Source organism: Diospyros lotus, chromosome 5 (assembly GCF_014633365.1).
Source record: "Diospyros lotus cultivar Yz01 chromosome 5, ASM1463336v1, whole genome shotgun sequence".
NCBI lineage: Eukaryota > Viridiplantae > Streptophyta > Magnoliopsida > Ericales > Ebenaceae > Diospyros > Diospyros lotus.
The window spans coordinates 20,360,854-20,380,731 of NC_068342.1; the positions used below are offsets into that span (position 1 = coordinate 20,360,854).

General features: G+C 38.3%; 1 protein-coding gene across 3 annotated transcripts in view; it reads right to left on the reverse strand.

Annotated features, from left to right (window-relative positions):
- Positions 1-19,878, reverse strand: part of LOC127801585 (uncharacterized) — a 52,519-nt gene that overhangs the window by 30,685 nt on the left and 1,956 nt on the right. For 2 of the 3 annotated variants that reach the window (XM_052336832.1, XM_052336831.1), the window contains exons 2-5: positions 8,434-11,127; positions 7,560-8,019; positions 5,206-5,434; positions 169-333 (exon numbers count right to left, since the gene is read on the reverse strand). In XM_052336832.1, the coding sequence (XP_052192792.1) occupies positions 169-333; positions 5,206-5,434; positions 7,560-8,019; positions 8,434-11,127 (3,548 nt within the window). The remainder of the gene's footprint in view (positions 1-168; positions 334-5,205; positions 5,435-7,559; positions 8,020-8,433; positions 11,128-19,878) is intronic. The other variant, XM_052336833.1, reaches the window with a different exon arrangement.

Here is a 19,878-nt window from a genome sequence, read left to right on the forward strand (position 1 = left end):
ACAAATGGGAAATTAATTATGTTCCCAAATCAAAGGCACCAAGAGAAGGATCAATCACTTGAAATCATAAAAAATGGGCAATGCATAGACACTAGACAAAAAAGGTTTATTTCTGAGAAGTTATTCAAGACTGCAACAGCCAGACAACATCCATAAATCACATGATACCTGAAAATTGCGTGAAAGAAATCCCACCAACAGTTTGTCCTTGTCATCTTTGCTAATTTTAAAGAGACCAGCCAACACCTGGAGCCTGTTTAATGCTATATATAAAAGTGAGCAGGCTTTAGGATCCTTACTTTTCAAATATTGCTGTCTAGCCAGCTTCTCCATCTACAACATAAAAACCCAGTCAGGAGAACTTTATGTAATAGAATTTATTAAGTAATTTCAGAAAGAGTTGACAGTATGTTAAATACAGGTGGTGCTAGAGAGAAAAGAAGTGGCAAGTGAAAAAACAATACATCACATGAACACCAAAATATAAATGAGATGTCCATCATAAATATATTAATGTTAAGTATATATAATACAAATATGCATCCCATACATCTGGAAAGCTCATTGCTCCTTTATAAAAAACAGCATACAAAAAGGAAAACACTGCCATGAGGATGCAAATTCTGTAGAGGTCCCATAAATAAACCTATCGATATATAATAAAAAAGACAAGTCATCTAAAAGGAAATAGAAGTCCCAGGACAGGTAAGATTACCTCCCTTATCCACAGAGAAAGGGAATCGGACTGGTTCCCTTTGAAAAAGCTAAAAGACTGCTCCCCCACACCAAACCCAACCTTTAAGCAATTTAAGCAGCCTCTACTCAGCTTAAAGGAGGTCACGAATAGTTGCACAGCATCAGCCAAGATACTCCATGAGGGATAAAACCAACCTCAAATCTCTCATGCAACAAGACGTAAAGAGATGATCATGGAGACTCCACTTTTTTGCACATGAGGCACCAATTAAGCACTGTTTGCCTCCATAAACATATCAACATTAAGTATATATAATACAAAAATTCATCCTGTACACCCGGAAGTTCATTGCTCTTCTTTTTTATGTAAAAAAAGTGTATAAGAAGAAGAAACCACCATGAGGAGGTGAATCCTGTATAAAAGGGAAAAGGTCCCAAAAAGAAAACCTATCTATTTACATCCAAGAAACAAGTCAGAGAAAAAGGAAAGAAAAGCCCTAGCAGGAATTTGTTCTTCATCCAAAGAAAAAGGGCATCAAGAATGGTTCCCTTCGGAAAAGCTAAAAGAGTGTCCCACCCCTTCAATTGTCCTACTATGCTCACTCCACAGAGCCCATAAACATATAAAAATGCCACACACAAAGCCCTGCACTTTGAGCAATTTGAGCACTCTAATCCAAGCCTACATAGATTGAAAATAGTTGCTGGCATCACCCAAGATACTCCAAGGGATAAAACCAACCCCAAATCCCTTATCCAACAATGGATAAAGAAATAATCACGAAACTCATGAAACACCAGTCAACCATTGTTTTTCTTTAGTTAATGGTGGCAAAAAGCAATCCACCGAAGCAGTCACCTAAGTAGGTGCAATAGATTTTCAAGGGACGCTAGATCTGCCTTTATTGCAAAAGGCCAATAAAATGAGCTAAATGAAAACATTTTTACTCTGTAAGGGTGTCAAATGCAACACTGCTTTAAACCAATAATGGAATGGTCATACAGAATGCAACAAAAAAGTTGTTAAAGAGTCAATATCCCAGTACTAGAAGTAGCACAAAAAATGAGATCTCCAAATAATGCATTCAAAATATAGGTAAAAGCGCTCACCCGCAATCATTTCCTTACCATTGCAATACCGTACAGATTAAGGAATACCTTACAAACTGGTTCATGGCTGCACCAGGCATCCATCCAAACTCTAGAACCCTGGTCCACCTTAAAAGAAATGAATCTGAGCAAAACTCCTCCCACAATAATACGTTTCCACAACCTCACTGCATATAACCTCATGCTTCCATTACTCACCAAGTTCCAGATCAACCCCAAATTTCCCTTCCACAACTCTCTTCCAAAGACAACCCACCCCTCAAACCACAAACCTCCAAAAACATTATCCAAAGAGAGCTTTGATAAAAAAATAATTATATTCCTTATTCTTAACCTACCACCTCTAACAGGAAAACAGATTTTTTTCAGACCCCCTGGGTGATATTTCAACTCACCCCCAACCCTCATCATCATCACCATCATCAACTCACTGGATGCCTTCCTGACATGACCCTTTAGCGAGGGAATGATAAGAAAGTCCCAACACCATCTTTATATGGAAAATTTTCATGAGATGACAGAGAATGAAGCTAATTGATATGGTTGTGTTTCATTATATAGTTAAAATTGTGAAACCAACCTGTTTAACATTGGAAACACAACCGTCACCCCCCAAACCTCATCAAAAAAATTTCTTTACAGCTTTGCAAGTCTAGAAGACTCAAATTTGCACACCTAGAAAAAAGAGAGAGGATAGATGGGAAGACTCCACAAACTACTCTTAGCAAGTGTAAGCACACCACCTTAAATTTCTTGTAAAATCTTTCCACTGCCTCATTCCACACAACTCTAGACTTACAAGGTGCCCACAATGGCAGATCCAAATAGGTAGATCCGGAAAGCACCCACTCTACAACCCAAGATTTCCAAAAAGGTTCAAAAAAGTCTCAAACTCCCTTAACATGAATGGTTGCACTATGAGAAAGACTGAAAAACAACCTTGAAATGGCATTAAAAAGGAAAAAGAAAAAAAAAAAAAAAGACATGCATCTCAAGCTACTAGATGTGGTTAACTATTAAAACACGATATCAAAGTAAACAAAGGTCTTGAGTTCAAATCTTACCTCTAACCCAATATTTAAATAGTTCACATGTTTGGACTAGTTAGGTAACAAAGCCACGTGTCGAAACTGAACACTTTAACCCCTCATAACGGTAACCAATGAACCCATTAACCTACCCAATCCTCTCAATTTTGTAATATAGGAGATTGAAGACTTCCACAACCAAGATTAAAAAAGAAATACAATGACAATACTGCCATGACCAAAGGTGAGTAATCTCATTGCTCATGATACAAGAAACTTTGGTAAAACATCAATATATTCAGTGAACACTAACTGAAAGATTAAGTAAGAGTTAAGATAATACAATATTTATAAATGGCAAATTACCAAAAAATTCTTGAACTTCAGGCCGTGTATCCATTATATAACGAACTTTAAATTTTATCATATACTTGAACTTCTAAAACTGTAACAATTTCAAAACACCGTAAAATTAAAATTAACGGAGCAACTTACCGTCCACAATCAGCCAACATGGACTCTAATCAATAAACATAGAGGGACAAGGTATGCAAGTCAGCCCATTTGGAGGGAATATTTGCAGTCTAAGTAGCCATAACACAAGAAATTTTCATGAGTCAAAAATGGAGAGCCTAGAGAGAAATTCTTCCCAAAAATCATCAAAGGTCACAAACAAAATACCTAGAAATGGAGAAGAAGAAATTGAAAGTAACACGAATGATCTAAAACCAACTAATAGTCTCTGAAAGATAAGAAATCTTTAAAACAAAGAGAAAGGAAAATAAATATAAACTTGGAGGCCATTCAAAAAGGGGCGAAGGCAAAGAAAAGGGCTCCAATTGAAAGGGCTAATAGTCATCTTGAGCCCCTTTTCCAGGTTAAACACTGACACAAAATGGACTCCGAAATTTGAGAAGAATTAGTTGTACAAAAAATTGATAGGGAGGAAAGGTAAAGCAAAGTCCTCCCTCCCTCTCTGTCTCTCTCTCAATTTATCAATCATTCTCCTAATCATAATCAAAAGAAGAATAGAGGTTGGCAACTTGCCAAGAGCCTTGGGTTGCTTGGAAATTGGATCCTTCTATGAAGTCCTGTCATGCACCTAGGGTTGAGCTAGGGTTTAGAAAGGAATTTGGAAAAAACTAAGGGAAAGAGAACAGAATGGAGAGAGAAACAGAACGGGAAGAGAGAGAGAACAAAGATAATTGAGGAAGAACAGAGGAGATCGAGGGAGAGAAATGTAGAGAGAGATGACAGAAATTCAGATTATCATTCCACAATTACATTCTCTAACTACTCTAGCCTATTTATAGACTCTCTAAGCTTTCAGTTATTATAACAACTAAAAGGTACAAACAGGGAAAGCAGCAAAGTACAACAACTAACTAATACATGTAATATACTATGACTCATATACCCTTGAGGTCGTGACAGTTCTTCATAGAGAGAGGCAATTTTAATTTGCCCAAATCTTTGTTGATCTTGTTGTTAACCGAACCTAAATCCAGCTTTAATGTTTGTAGTCCCAACATGGATTTCATTTCTTTGCTTGTGAGAGATTAGGATTTTAATTTTTTCATTTGCAAATTTTCCCTTCGAATGGGTTGGCAAGTACACCTTGCCCCTTTTGTATTTACAGATTAAAGTCCATGTTGGCAAATCGACAACTAGTTGCTCTGTTAATTTTAATTTAATGGTATGAAATTGTTACAATTTTAGAGGTTCAAGTATATAATTGATAAAAGTCAAAAAGTTCATTGTATAATTGAGGCACTGGTCGAAGTTCAAATTTTTTTGGTAATTTGCCCAATTCATAAAGGTAATTTATTCAAAGAGAAACCATATACGAAACCAACAAACTCTTATAAAGCATATCCTCATTTCATCTACCAAATTAATGCTTGCTTAGTTAACATAACACTAACAGCAGCAAAAGAAAAAGAGACTTCTTTTTTTGGCTGAGTTGAAAAAGAGACTTTTAAGTATTCAAGCATAAACTTTAATATAACTTGAATAAATTGAAATCGAATGCCTCAATAGATCTCTTTTTCCTTCCACAAGAAAAGACAAGAAAAAGGAAAGCATTCACTTTACACAAATACAATCATGAGAAACATGCATTGTTACTCCCCATATCATCTATTCAATGATTCAATTCTAAAGAGAGCATTCCCATCTTTGGTTACCTATTAATATCAGCAGAGCAGTAGATATAGGAAAAGGCACTGCAGAATTTCTTAAATCACATTAATAGACAGGGTTTCTTCAAAAGAATATTTCAAATAGTCCATTAGAAACACAATTAAAAATATTTCCAAAAAAATCCCTAACGGAAAAAAAGAGTGTAAATAAAACTAGCTCCAGATGTTACCTTTAAACGCAATTGTGCTGCATTGGTATACCAATATCCAACACCTATATTCCGCATCTCTTGCCAAGATGGCTCATTAGGTAGAAGGGAACCAAATAAATTTTCTTGACAATCAGAGTGGAAAGCCCAAGAAAAAAGCCTTGAGTCAAAAACCAACTCTCCAACAGATGCAGATGCACCAAATTGTCGAGAAAAACACAACTGCCGAAACCTTACTGCCACCCAAAACCTTAAGAATAATACAATAGTGAGAAACAATCTTTATTATCGCAAGCCTTATTTCTACCAGGTGGGATCTGCTACAAGAATTTTAGCTCTCCAAATAAAAGTTACAATAGATATGAATTAATGCGTATATGTATGGAATAAATAAGATGAAATTAACAGAGAAAAAGTAATGTAACTGACTTCAAGAACTAAAACAATCGGAATGAATGCTGGTTGTTACAGGTCCAGAAGACACGAACAGCATGAAGCAGAATAAGCGACCAGCAGCAGATTCTTTCTTTGGAAAAGAATATTTCCGTAGAAATAAAGCATGACTAAGTTAGTTAATATTATGACTATCTATGTTTTATTTGCTGTGTATTTATATTTCTTGTGGTAGTTATGTACAGGGGAGACAGTTATTCTCTTGTTCCTAGTTTTCTGGAGAAAGTTATTGTCATATGGTTATAACTTCTGTATTTAAACTTCATTCATTCAGGAATGGAAAAGGATCATCAGAGAAGTTATTCAAAACCTGGGTTGTATTGTGGAGATCTTTGGTTCTCTTCCATCCTTAAACGAGCCCATTCAATTTGTCAAAATAGGTGGGAATGGCAGGAAGAAATCTCATCTTCCTAGCGCTGACAGTAAGGATTTTGGATTGAAGCCCTATTAAGAGATCTTATTCTAAGGGACCACATCACTGGTATAGCAATAAACCCAAATAATGTACAACTGCAAAGGTAAGACAAGCAAAGAACTTAACTTGCCATAAAATAATTTCAGAGAAATAAAGGCAGCATAACACAGTTTTTCCTAGACCTGCTACATACATTTCAAATAGAAATTCAGAAACATTTCGATCAAATCAAGATTAGCAAGGCACATGATTTAGACTTGTGAGATTGAGATTTTTACTTTTATATTGCTCATATTTTTTTTTATATTTTAAATTTTAACATATTTCATGGGAGACTTTAAGTAGTATTGGGCCAGTGTATTAGATAGGATTATTTTGAAAGAGTTCTAGTTGTGTTAGGAGTTTTAGCCAATATGACTTTCTGATGAATAAAAGTTGAATTTCTAGAAGAGCTTTCAGTTCCCCCCCCCCCCCCACCCCCCGCGCGCGCCCTTTTCTTCTCTGCTGCTTCTCCATTCTTCTCCATATATCATTTGTTCTACAACTGCAACATCCTTCTCATCTCCTTTTACTATTGGTTCTCTTCTTCCCTCCAATCCATATCAGATTTCCTGGCTTCTTTCTTATCCTTCTCCTTCCCATCTCCTTTTACTGTTCTTCTTCTCATTTCCCTTTTTTCACCTTCTGCCCTCCTTTCTGCATGACATTAGTATCTGCAAGGGCATAAACATGCTGTATGGATATTTGGCAGCTTAACAAAATATCATAATTTTTTTCCTTGTAGATCTTATTTTATCACTCTCTTAACAATAAAGAGAAACAAACCTTGGTATTATGATTGTGCTATTATACTAGTAAATATACTAAAACCCATCAACCTTTACCAAGCTCATCAGGCCCTAGTACATCCCCACCCCCCACCCCCAAAAAAATAATAATAATAATCATAACAATATAAAATAAAATAAAACAAAGTTTACAGATATCAGAATTTACTTAAATGAAAGAAAAAGTTAATGGATATCTAAGGTACTTAAATTGTGGATATCAGAATGTATGGTTGGGGTAATATGGATTCACAATTCAAGTGAATTGGTAAAAGGCCTTTTAGCAGGGTATGAACATTGATTTAAATTTTTAAGGTAATGTTTACATTGAATAATTCCTATAAATGTAATTATGAATGAGAAAGTTTTATTTATTTCCAAGGTGAATCTAAACTTGTTAAGTTACAGTCTGAAGAATATCATTTTAAGGTACATATTTTGTGCAATAGAAACCAATAGAATTCATTTCAAAGTTTGTATATGAGCATAGAAGTAAAGGATAACAGAAAAAAAAATCCATATATTTGTTTAAAAAAATACATTGTAAACTTTAAGGCCGACCTTAAAATGAAAATAAACCCAGAAAAATCATATCCCAGAACCAAAATCTTTAGGTGAAAAATATTTTGCACAAAGTTTCAGCGAACATTAAATATAATCAATAAAGCAGTCTGGAGTACCTTTGACCAGGTTCATCAAGACTTTTGTAAGCTGAAGAAGATTGTGGGTTACTAACTTCTTGGAGAAGATCAACAACAGCAAGAATTTGCATCTTTTCTGTGTTGCTTATAGCTGCAATATCATACAATTTCTCAACTGCAGCAGTACAGCTACAAAGTTCAGATTCTACTGAAGATGAACTGAATGTGTTACTGGAATATTCAGACCCTAAACCATGTGCAAATGGGTTCACATGTTCAGGATGCTGCATATGTGTCGTGACAAAAGAGGCATCCTCACTCCATTGAAATGCCTTATCACTTGAATTTGTTGACAGGACTCCTTCAAGATAATTTGACAAGTGGATTAATGAAATGGCATGACTAGAATCTGCTGGGAAATATCCCTTCAGAGGAGGAATACTAGAGGAGAGTTGTTCAAGAAGATGCCTTAGAGCTACATAAGCACGTTTCCAGTGACCTGAAATTTAGGGGAAAAAATAACATAAGCAGTAATTTATTAATTAAAATAAAGATTAGCTGTAGTCTAGTTGGGTCTGATGTCCTCACCAGACCAAAAATCTCATCTCAATATAATTCTCACCCAACGGCAATAGTTAAACATTCTCTAATTGCCTAAACACATGCCGCAATGGCCATGTTCAGCTCTTATACCACTTGAAAAAACAATGGGCTCTCACCCAAAAGAATTCTTGGAACCACATAATATGTCCAACACTTTCCCCATAGGCAGAGCCTTGGCAACACACATGTAGATTTTTGTTTATCATTGAACATCAAATGGTTTCTCTAAACTTTGTCGATTAGGCTTAGAAAGCCTGAATGCAAGAGGAATACTTTCAAAAAGAAACATCTACACTTTTAAATTACAAACCTGAAGAAATATTCATTAGAAGTGCCTCATGATGATAGAGAGGTAGAAATTGTTGTAACTTCTCTGCTACATCTTGCAAGCTATGGAAAGCATCTTTTATATCTGAATCACATTTCAGCTGAGCACTCGCTGCAAAAATGCTTGAGAGAACATCATTTTGTATATTCATCTTCATTGGGAGTGTAGATCCCCACTCTTCCTTTTCTGTTGATTCCTTGCAATTACAAGTATCATGAGCAATAAAAATTGCATTAATTGTACTTCTACCTGATGCACTCTTGCAGTTAAGAATATCGTGCTGGTTAAGTTCTGAATTGCACTTGTCCTCTATATTACCTGCCAAGAATAACCACTTACTGAAGAGAGAGAAATACCCATCATAAACAACCACAGCTGTGGCTCGAGGGCCCCAGAGGAAGTCACGAATGGGAGGGTAAGTATAAGAAAATGCCATGCAACACCAAATGTTTCCACCCAAAAACTTTTCTGGTTTCATCAGGGTCCTAGCACCACTGTGTCTTTCAACATATACCCGCAACTCATTCTGTAAGCAAATCCCAAGCAATTGCTGGCCACCCCCCATGGCTAACCATTTCAAAGCAACAACTTCACTGTCAAGAAACAATTTATCTTCTAGTAGAAAGATTCCCACACCCACAAGATTTACACATTCCCATATATGAACAGTGTCAGAAGTATTTGAAGGGCCTGAGCAGATGGTAGCAATCTTTCGACCACAATCAGTTAGTGATATTGATGAGATGGGGCCTTGATGTGCAGCAAGAGTACCCACAAGTTCCCATTGTAAATTTGAGTTCAATTGTTTAGACAAAATACTTTTCCATAGCTTCAAAGTACCATTGATGCAGCCTGTTGCCATATGATATGCAGGATAATTACAGCACAATTCATCAGCAGAAGTCCAAATTTGTTCTTCAGGAAAAACTGAGACACTAGGACTAACTACAGCAAAACTTGTGACCTCATCCTCCTTGTGCGGATCTGGCAATAATGAAGAGCAAAGATCAACAGCAATATAATATCTTTTGCCAGCAAAAGTACTTTCAAATCCCCACGAACTGTTTCCAACAGACTTTCCAGTGTTAAAATCACACCCGCAGGAGCTTCTATCAGTATCATAAGAATGGACGGTAATTTTCCATGAGACAGCTCGGAAACTGTTCTGCCACACTGCTATCAAAAGAAAACTGTTAAAGCTAAAGGTTTTTTTACAGGTCGAACGCAAAGGAACCGAATAGACTTTTTTAGGCCCATTTCTATGAGAATGACTAGTAAAAGGGATAGTGCATAAGTTCTGATATAATATCATCTCTTCTTCATTTCTGAAAATCTTAGTCATAACACAATCAATGCCCTGATCATGTCCTAAAAGAAGAAGCAAGTCGTCATCAAGAACTGAAGGTGCCCATGTCAAGCTCACATATTTAGTATGAGAGTCCTGCCATACAAGTTTTCCAGAAAGCCTCCATGATGGATTCAAAGTTGGTAGTTCCATGACACAATTAGTAATGGTAGAAAGTGACCATAACAAAAGCAACCCATCAGTATCCAGAGAAACAGCAAATTCAGTATTGTACCAACAGGGGTGCACAGCAACTTCTAGAACTTTTCCACGATGACCATCTATATTTAAAACTCCACTCGCATAACATGTCAAAAATTTCTCCTTCCCTGATTTATGTAAAGGTTTCTCCTCTATATTATTTGGTATCTTAGTATTAAACACTGACCAGCCTAAGGAATTACAAGGTAATAATTGAAGAAAAGAGCATAAGCTTGGTGGACCACACAGACTGCTTCTCAAAATAACAACTTTGTTAAGCAGCAAACCACTTGTTCTCATTTTGGCATCCTTCATTTCTTGTCTCTTCCATAAAGTCACCCGGGGAAACCTCACTGGGGCAATGTCATCAAGACAGTGAATAGCCCAGAAGGTCACCGACATATGAGGACCAAATGCAATTACCCATTCACACCTTCCTGTCCTTTCATGCAAATAATGGCCTCCCAAAGAGAAACTTTGGCAGGATTCCTTACCAGAAGTAAGCACACCATCACATTCTGATGCCCATCTAACAAATATATCAGAGCCTAAAGTTCCATCCAAAGTTTGGTTAATCTCAATTACAGCCGCAACATGAAAAGATCTTTTTGTAGTCTTTTGGTCATGAATCTCCTTGCCTATTCTTCTATACCTTCCATCATTGATCTCACACCATAACCTTACAGTTCCATCAAGACAGCATGTCAGCAACACATGCCTCAGTGATTGTCTAGCATCTAAAATTAGTTTTCCTATTAAAGGCCTCCACTGAATCATAGAAACAGGCATAGGATGGTGGAGCTCAGTTTTCATGTAACTGGATTTTCCATCACTGTAAGACAGCAACACACATTTGCTTGCCTCACTGGAAAGGGATGATGATTCTTCAATATGCAGTTCTCTCAAAGGTGCGGTTGCTGATGGTCCTTCAATTGAGAAGGTAGTTGAAAGCAGAGTCTGTGGCAGTTCTGTTTTAAACTTCCAGGCTATTTCCCAGGAAGTGCTTTTCCTTCTCCACAAGACCACCTCAAGACCACCTGAAATTATCCCATCGCCAGAGCCTGTCCATCTGATGGTTTCAATCTTTGTAGATTGTACAAGCACTGCAGTCTGGCTCCAAGAAAAAGAACCTGAATATGAGTAAGGAAGTAAAACTTAAGAAGTTCAACATATATCTAGCATATGTACATAAGTGATATATGTGTATGTACTAATCCGAATGACACCCAATGATTCATGGTGAAATTGTATAAATTTTTCAATAGATAATATCTGATAAACATATACATGCTTCTATAAATAATCTCATCCTTTGAAGATTTAAAAGAATTTCTCAATGAGGAAGACAATTTAAGAACTATCATTAAAAACACAGTGGCCCATCAAAATCCAAAGCATGAGTCATCATTGCATTTTTCCTAAATGACAAACAATATTGTATAAGAATCAAGTTTGACAATAGAAAAGAAATGACCACATACAAATAGAACACATAAACATCATTTGAACAAGCAAGATAAAGTGATATATGAATCAAGAAGCTAGTGAGTAAGGTGCATGCAGCATTCAACAATCCCTTAAATTCATTTGTGTACTTCTAGTTATATTGGTATTCCAGAACTACTTTGTACTTCTCTCAACAGAAAGATCCTTAATCCCATGTTGAAACTAGACTTTATCCCTTGCCATAATCATCAACAATTAGATCATCTTAGCAAGCAAACTATATTGAGCCACCTAAGGCCACCAAAAAAATCTTGTGGGCATGCATATTACGTGGTGTTGAAAAGTCAAAAGCCAATTTAAATTGGCAATTGAAATGAAAGGAGATGATGAATCTCTGTATGGCTAGCTGAGGTGCATGATTGTGCCTGGAGAAATGAAATTGAAAGGGGCATAGGCTTGGAGAATTGTTCTCCCATGTGAGGCTACCAATTTGCAATTGTATATATGTGTATATATATATATATATAATATTGTTTATATTAATTATATATTATTATTTTTGGAAAGCAAGGCAGCCAAAGCACTGCGCACGTGCATGTGTGAAGCCCCAATTTCTCTCCCGATTTTTCCTTCCATCTTCTTCCTCAATGTTCCGTCCATCTGTTCAGCTACTATGTTCTCCATCTCTCAACTAATACAATATAATATATATGAGATATATATTTGCAAAAGGGAGAAGCAATGCAACATCAGGTAGGAAGCGGCGGCTTTTGGTCTTCCTCTCTATTCATCCAATTTTCTATTCACGGTGAAAATATATATGTATATGAGATGTATATATATTAGTAACAAACATATAGCATATTGGAGAAGAAGACAGATTGCAAGGAGTTACAGTCGTCGGCCGCTTAAAGGACGGACAGAAGCTTGTGGCTGGAAAAATTAATAGTCCAATGAATGGACAGCAGCGTGCGGATCCAACAAAGGAGTTTGTCATGGCCGTTGCAAGAGACCAACACGAGCAGCCAGTGAACAGTGTCTCCGGTGTGGCAAGAGTTGATGGTAGTGTACTATAGCAGGCAGATCGTGGCGGTCGTGATTCGTTCTCCAGCAATTCTAGCAGCTGTGACAGCAAGAGTTGTCGTTAGTACAGCGGTTGGGGTTTCCAACGAGCTTCCAGTGACTATCCGTCAATAGTTGTCGATAGTGGATTTACAGCCATCGCCCCTTTGTTATATCCTGCTTCAGAGTCCATGAGATGGACAGCCCCTTTGGAGGAACGGTCCCAACTCTCTTTCACCTTCGTTTGAGATGATTCTAGCACGGGTCCAGCGGAGGGTTCCAGGGTAGCCTACGAGTGGACTAACTTGGTCCCTTGTGCCTGTGGGGATAGCTTGGTCAACTGAGGACAAGTACCAAAGCAAACGAGGAGCTGGTTTGGGAAGCAAGTCAACACGATGGGATCGCAGGAGCTCAACAGGGAGACCGAAGAGTTCGGGTCAGACGTGCAACAGAAGCAACTGACATGCTTTTTGAGCTTGAGGTACAAGTTACTATTTATTGCATTTCCATATTGTATGGTTATATTTTTATATGCAAGTTACTATCATTGTGCCATGCAAGAAACGATCCATTTTGCTACTTATTTATGGTTTTTGAAAAGGTTTTAAAAACGGCTTGTCTTCTTGCATCTACCGCTAAGTGTTAGCGCATGCAATTGTTGCACATCCTTTCACCCACTTCCTTTTTTTCCTTTTTCTTTTACCCCACACCCTTTTTCTCTTCCCCTACACTCCTTTCTCTCTTCTCTACACAACATCTCTCTCCCTCCCTCCCTCTGCTTCTCCCTCTCGATATTTTTTGTTCAGTTGGGATAGCACCACAACTCGAAGACAACACTACGAGCCCCATTAATGTGACATCTCTCTCTACCATTCTCTTCAATTTGGATCTCCAATCTACATTCTATGGTGTTCAAGACATCAAAGCACCACTTTCTAGTGTGCAGGAACTAGAACGTAGTTCGCAGGGGGGTAAAGGGAACTTGGTAACTATTGTTCAATCTAAACACATTTAGATGCATTGAAACTCTGGTTATCACCCTTAATCAAGATTTTACAATAAATGGTTGTATTCTTGATGGATTAAGGGCGAGCCTCTCTAGTGATCATGGGATGAACTTAACCAAAAGAAAATGGGTTAAGAAATTTACTAGATGAGCCAAGGGGAAAGGAATTTGTTGATTGATTTAATTGATTCCCGAAGGAGATTGGAAGATAACACATCTTGGGCTAACTTTCCTAAGTCAAGATAGATATTATCTTCCAAGTTTAGAAAGTATTTCAGATTTAGAAATTTCCTATCCTTGCATTTACATCTTTCCTATTTTCTTGTATAGTGTACAGCAAATTTTCCCTTTTCTATAATCTTCTTCCCTATTAATAGGGAATTGTCACGAACCTAGGGTTCGTGATATGTTAGAAGAGGAATTGGGGAAGAAACTGAGAAGAAATGAAGAGGGAGATTGAATAGAATTAGGGAGAGAAATAATGTAATAGTGAAGAACGAGAGAGAGAGAGAAATGTAGAGAGAAAATAGAGATTTAATATCAATTTTCAGCATCTCATCCCCTCCACTTACATCAGCCTTATATAGGCATATTTGTCCCTTAACAACCTTGCACATGCAGCCATGTGCACCTTAACTAATTGCTAAAATATCCCTAACAAACTATTCTACCTTATTACAATAATACCCTTTTATTACTCATAGAGTCATGACAATTCCCCCCTCCTTAAGAGAGTTCTTGTCCCCAAGAACTTGCTGCAAGTAGCCATTGCTCTTCATCCAATTCCAACCTTCTCTATGCGGATAATCCTCCTTTCTTTCTTTCTACTTCTAGGTCTCTTCTTCTTCATTCTTAGGTTTTCAAGATCAATTCCAAGTATGAATTGGCCCAGAATTTCAATAGGGAAAACTTCATTACCGTCCAAAACAAGTAAGAAGGGCAGATCTTCAGCCATTGTTGCTGTTACTCTATCCCCATTCAACCCACAGCCATGTTTTGCTGCAGAAATATCAACAGCAGCCTCAAAATGCAGCAATGGAGGTTTGTATTCTTTCCTTAAATACTCATACCAAGGCTGTTTGTGAGCATTAACATTAGGAGCTGCTGCAACTTCAATTTTAGCCAACAAATCATCCCTCCATGCAGTAGACAACAACTTGGATTTGCTAGTGGAAGTAAAAAACAACACAACAACGGAAGTTTTGTTTCCTTCGGCAAAATCTTCGACTTCTTCAACTATCTCCCTTAGCCTTCCTGCCAAAACCAGCATTGGGGGTTGTCTGATACCTATTTTAACCCCAGCCAAGGATGATTCAACCTTCTTTGGATCCAAAGACAAAGGAGCAATATACTTAGGGCCTTCTTTAATTGCATGTGGTCCATCACAATCTTAACCCGGCCTAGGATAAATGTTGCAAGTATTCCCACTCTTAGCTTCCGGTAGGTCCAGAATTGGAGGGAGAATTCCAGCTCCAATATCTGTATAAATTGCTGGTCCTTCAATCAGATTTTCCTGACCCAATGCTATTCCATTCCCCACAAACTTCTGATCTGGAACACTACCAAATCCTTCCGCCCATGCACTAACCACCCGAGGTAATGAGCTGGCTTTGGCTTCCTCTATCACTTCATCAATTGCTTCCCTATTATTTCCTTGCAGCCTTTCTGTAGATGCATCTTGGGGTATTATTTTTTCTTCTAACTTCTCAATCACTGCAACTGAATTCCCTTCCTGCCATCTTGACTTCTCCTTCGGTTGGTCCATTTTGAAAAATTCCTCCTTGTTAAAACTTCCGTGATAATCATCGAAGTATTCCGCTGGAAAATTGTAATAATACTCCTTAGATAGTATCATTGCAAACTCTTGCAACTTCTCACGAAACATTCGATCGAATTCATCAAACCCACTGCTGGTTCCTTTGTTCCTTTGGCTAGTCTCATTCTCAAACTTCTTTTCCCAAATTTGATGCTTCTAGTCAACTAAAAATGTAGCATTCTTTGGCTGCCATTGAAGCTCCATTCCAGCTGAAAATGAAGCATTCTTTTGCTGCAATTTAGGGATCATTTGCTCCATGTATGCACTGCTCCCCTTAGCTGCCTTTGTTTCCCTTTGCTCACAGCCTCAAGCACCAACAACCAATGAGCTGGATGAGTTGGAAGAATCCACTTCTCACACGGAATCCGCCGAATCCGTTGCGCCACTCTGATCTGCAACTGAGTTGCCACTTAGAGCTGACTAACACAATGGATAAACAGCCTCTTGACTCGCCAGCTGCAAGCAATCTCTATACTTGCTGGAATCGCGTCGGTAATGCCGACCGGAATGGTAGCTGAATCTGATCTTGCCTTCAAAATTCAAACCAAGAAACGTTGGAACGTTGCCTATGAACGATCAGAAATTAGTCATGAAGCGTTGGAAATTAGTAGCGATGGAATGGAGCAATCATAGCCTGAGGATCCTTGCACTCGCCACCAAAAATTGGTAGGAGGACTCGCCTGGCCTACTTCTCTTCCAAGCTAGTGTCGGAATTCACCGCCCAATCAGAATCGACTAACACGAGGGATAACACCCACTGGACTTGCTCGCTATCTTCTCGCGATAGCTATAGCTTCCAAATCACTTGGATCTGGGTCTACTTCACGCCTTCACTGCTTGCTGGAATTGAAATGATTCAGTGATCTTCCCAGCCATGCCGCTACCACCCAATCACCGACCAACAACAGCGTCTCTGTTGTTGCTGGCCAGAATCGATTCTGCTCGCGATTGTTGCGGATTCAACAATCTTCTCCGGCCGACTCCTCCTCACCCAATCACTGACCAATTCAGAATCGCCCAGCAGAATCCGCACTCACTATCAAATTTGTTTTCCGTTCCAAGCCGATTCGATCGTGATTGCTAGGATCCTAATCACTTGAATCTGTCTCTAAATTCCTCAATCCTTCCTCGTTTGACAAGGGCTAATCACCTAATCCGTTCGAACTGGTTGCGACAGCCTTCCTCACCCCTCTCGTCAACTCCAGCGGAGCTCCTGCAACCTGTCTTCCGCTTCAGTCGCACACGCCTAGGCCATCTACTTCACCTTCGACGGACTCACGCTCATCTTGGACAGTCGCCACACTCCCAAGTCCAAATCGCGACCTCCTGGTTGTTCGCATCAACACCAGCGAACTCACTATCACCTCGAAACTTCTGCCTATTCACGAACAGCTGGGTTGCTCGCCTTCCTTAATCAATTCTGTTACTCAATCGGCGCCACTCTAAAACGTTAATCGACTCTAGCGCAACTCACACTTCCTGAATTCGTGATTGAGAGTCATGGCGAACTCGTCTTCAATATTCCAACTCAAATCTACTACAATCACGAAGGCCGAGAATTAATCCTCCGTCGAGATACCCTCCAAGCGCGCTAGAATACTTGAACTCGCCTATTTCGCTGCGCTGAAATTGATTTCAGCAGCCTTCGAAACGAATCGAAACCACAGCCAAGAACTGTTGCTCTGCTTCGACTCTAGCTAGATTACCTCCAAATCGGATCGGACACTATTGAATTTCCAAACTCACAGCCAAGGACGACTGCTCTGATACCATTTGTCACGAACCTAGAGTTCGTGATAGGTTAGAAGAGGAATTGGGGAAGAAACTAAGAAGAAATGAAGAGGGAGATTGAATAGAATTAGGGAGAGAAAGAATGTAACAGTGAAGAACGAGAGAGAGAAAGAGAGAGAAATGTAGAGAGAAATGTAGAGAGAAAATAGAGATTCAATATCAATTTTCAGCATCTCATCCCCTCCATTTACATCAGCCTTATATAGGCATATTTGTCCCCTAACAGCCTTGCACATGCAGCCATGTGCACCTAACTAATTGCTAAAATATCCCTAACAAACTATTCTACCCTATTACAATAATACCCTTTTATTACTCATAGGATAATGACAGGAATGTATCCTAGCATCAATACTTAATAAGAGAATTTACGAGTGTCTTCTTCTTCCTTCATATTTTTGTACCTATTCTATATGGTATCAGAGCCAATTGTTGCCTAAAGAAGACTCATTCTCTTTTGGCCTTCATTGCCACGATAATCCGATTGTTTCTCACTTCACCTTCTTTTTATTTTTTTTGGTGATCATCCTATACAATGTCCGAGATCTCATAAACTGCTTCTTCCATATCAATGAGAGAAGCAATACCAATAGAGCCATCAACCAAAGGTTCTTCTTCTAATGAGCTACCCGGTATGCACCATTCATATCAGTTGGATGGAGGTAACTACCTTTAATGGTCTCAACTAATGAGAACTTTTGTGAAGGGTAGAGGGAAGATTTCTCACCTCATTGGACCAGCCTCTAAAGACATGGATCCTATGTTTGCTACCTGGGATATAGAAGACTCAATGTTGATGTCATGGCTATGGAGTTCGATGCAACCTAAGGTGAGCAAAAACTACATGTTCCTATATATAGCTAAGGACATTTGAGAAACAATCAAGAGGACTTACTCAAAGGTATAAGATGCATTTGTTGTATATGAAATTAAGACTAAAATCAGTAGCACAAAACAAGGATCCTTGTATGTAACTTATTACTATGATAGGATGAATGGTTTTTGACTTGAGTTAGATCATTATCAAGATATCAAGATGGTATGTAGTGAAGATGCTATTATTCTAACCTCTATATTAGAAAGAGATAGAATAGTAGAATTTTTGACTGGTTTCAATCCTAAATTTGATCAAGTCAGGGCACAGGTCCTTAGCCATGAAAAAATGATATCTTTGAATGAAGTCTATTTCATAGTTCGAAGTGAGGAATATAGGAGGACAGCCACGTTTAATGACCATCATTTGGAAGGTTCTGCTATGATTTCCAATAAGATGCAGGGTGCATGGTCAAAGACATTTCAAGGAAAGGATTAGGCTATTCCTAAACAAAACAAAGGAGTACGATTTTCCTATTGCAAGGAGCCAAGACACACGAGAGAGACATGCTTCAAACTACATGGTAAGGAGGTTGTATTGAGCAAAATGGGAGGATTCAAGAACCTGCCACCTAAGAACTCCACAAGAGTTTATCTATCAACTAAAGAAGCAGAAGAATCTGCTAAGAAAAGTGAGTCTATTGTCATCCCAAACCTAGGGGAGTTTAATGCAAAGGAGATAAGTAAGTTGAAAATCTTCCTAAAAACTTTCCAAGGGGAATCATGTTCTCTAGCTCAAGCATGTATGTGCTTTAATTCTGAAATCTCAATTGCCTCCAAAACTACTAGGAATGAACTATGGATATTGGATTCTAGAGCTAATCGTATGACACCTAACCTAATAACTTTTGAGACCTATGAGCCCCTAAATAGCTCCAGAAAAATTATAATTGCTAATGGTCAATCTGTTCCTATAATTGGGCAAGGAAAAGTGTTTAAAACCTGATTTTCAAATACAGCATGTGCTTTATGTGCCTAACCTATCTACAAATCTTCTCTCAGTGCACAAACTTACCCAAGACCTTAATTGTTGTGTAACCTTTTCTCCTCATGACTATGTGTTTCATGATCTAGCCATGAGGAGGAAGATTGGTCTGAATTACCTACAAGAGATCAGCCCACTCTAGCTTGTTCTTCTCGATCAACCTTTAATGTATAGCTTCAGCATCTTAGACTAGGACATCCTCCTTTCCCTTTACTGAAGATCATGTTTCCAAGTCTATTTCTGGTTTGACTGTTAATGAATTACATTGTGAGGTGTGTGAATTGTCTAAACATCATCGAGGTCCCTAAGCTATCAGTAATAAACTATCCTTGTTTCCATTCTCTTTGGTGCATTCTAATGTGTGAGGGCCTTCTAAAGTCCCTAACTTTTCTGGGGCTAAGTGGTTTGTCTCTTTGTTAATGATTGTACTAGGATGACTTGAGTTTATTTATTGAAAGATAAAGCAGCCCTTAGTAACATCCTACCATCATTTCATAACATGATTTTCACCCAATTTGGAGGGTCAATTAAAAGGTATAGAACTAATAATGCAAGGGACTACTTTAACTATCATTTAAATCAATTTTTCAAACAAAAGGGGATTATTCATGAATCTTCTTGTGTTGACACCCCTCAGCAAAATGGAGTTACTAAAAGAAAGATGAGGCATCTCCTAAATGTCACTAGGGCTCTCTTACACCAACATTTTGTGCCTAAATTGTTTTGGGGTGAGGCAGTGTTAACTGCCACATATCTTATCAATAGGGTCCCTTCTAGGGTGCTAGGCCATCTCAACCCTTTTTAATGTCTCACATCCCACTTCCCATAACTCAATTTATGCATAATCCAACCGAGGAACATATGCAAACAGTGAGAAGAATATTGTGTTATCTAAAGGCAAC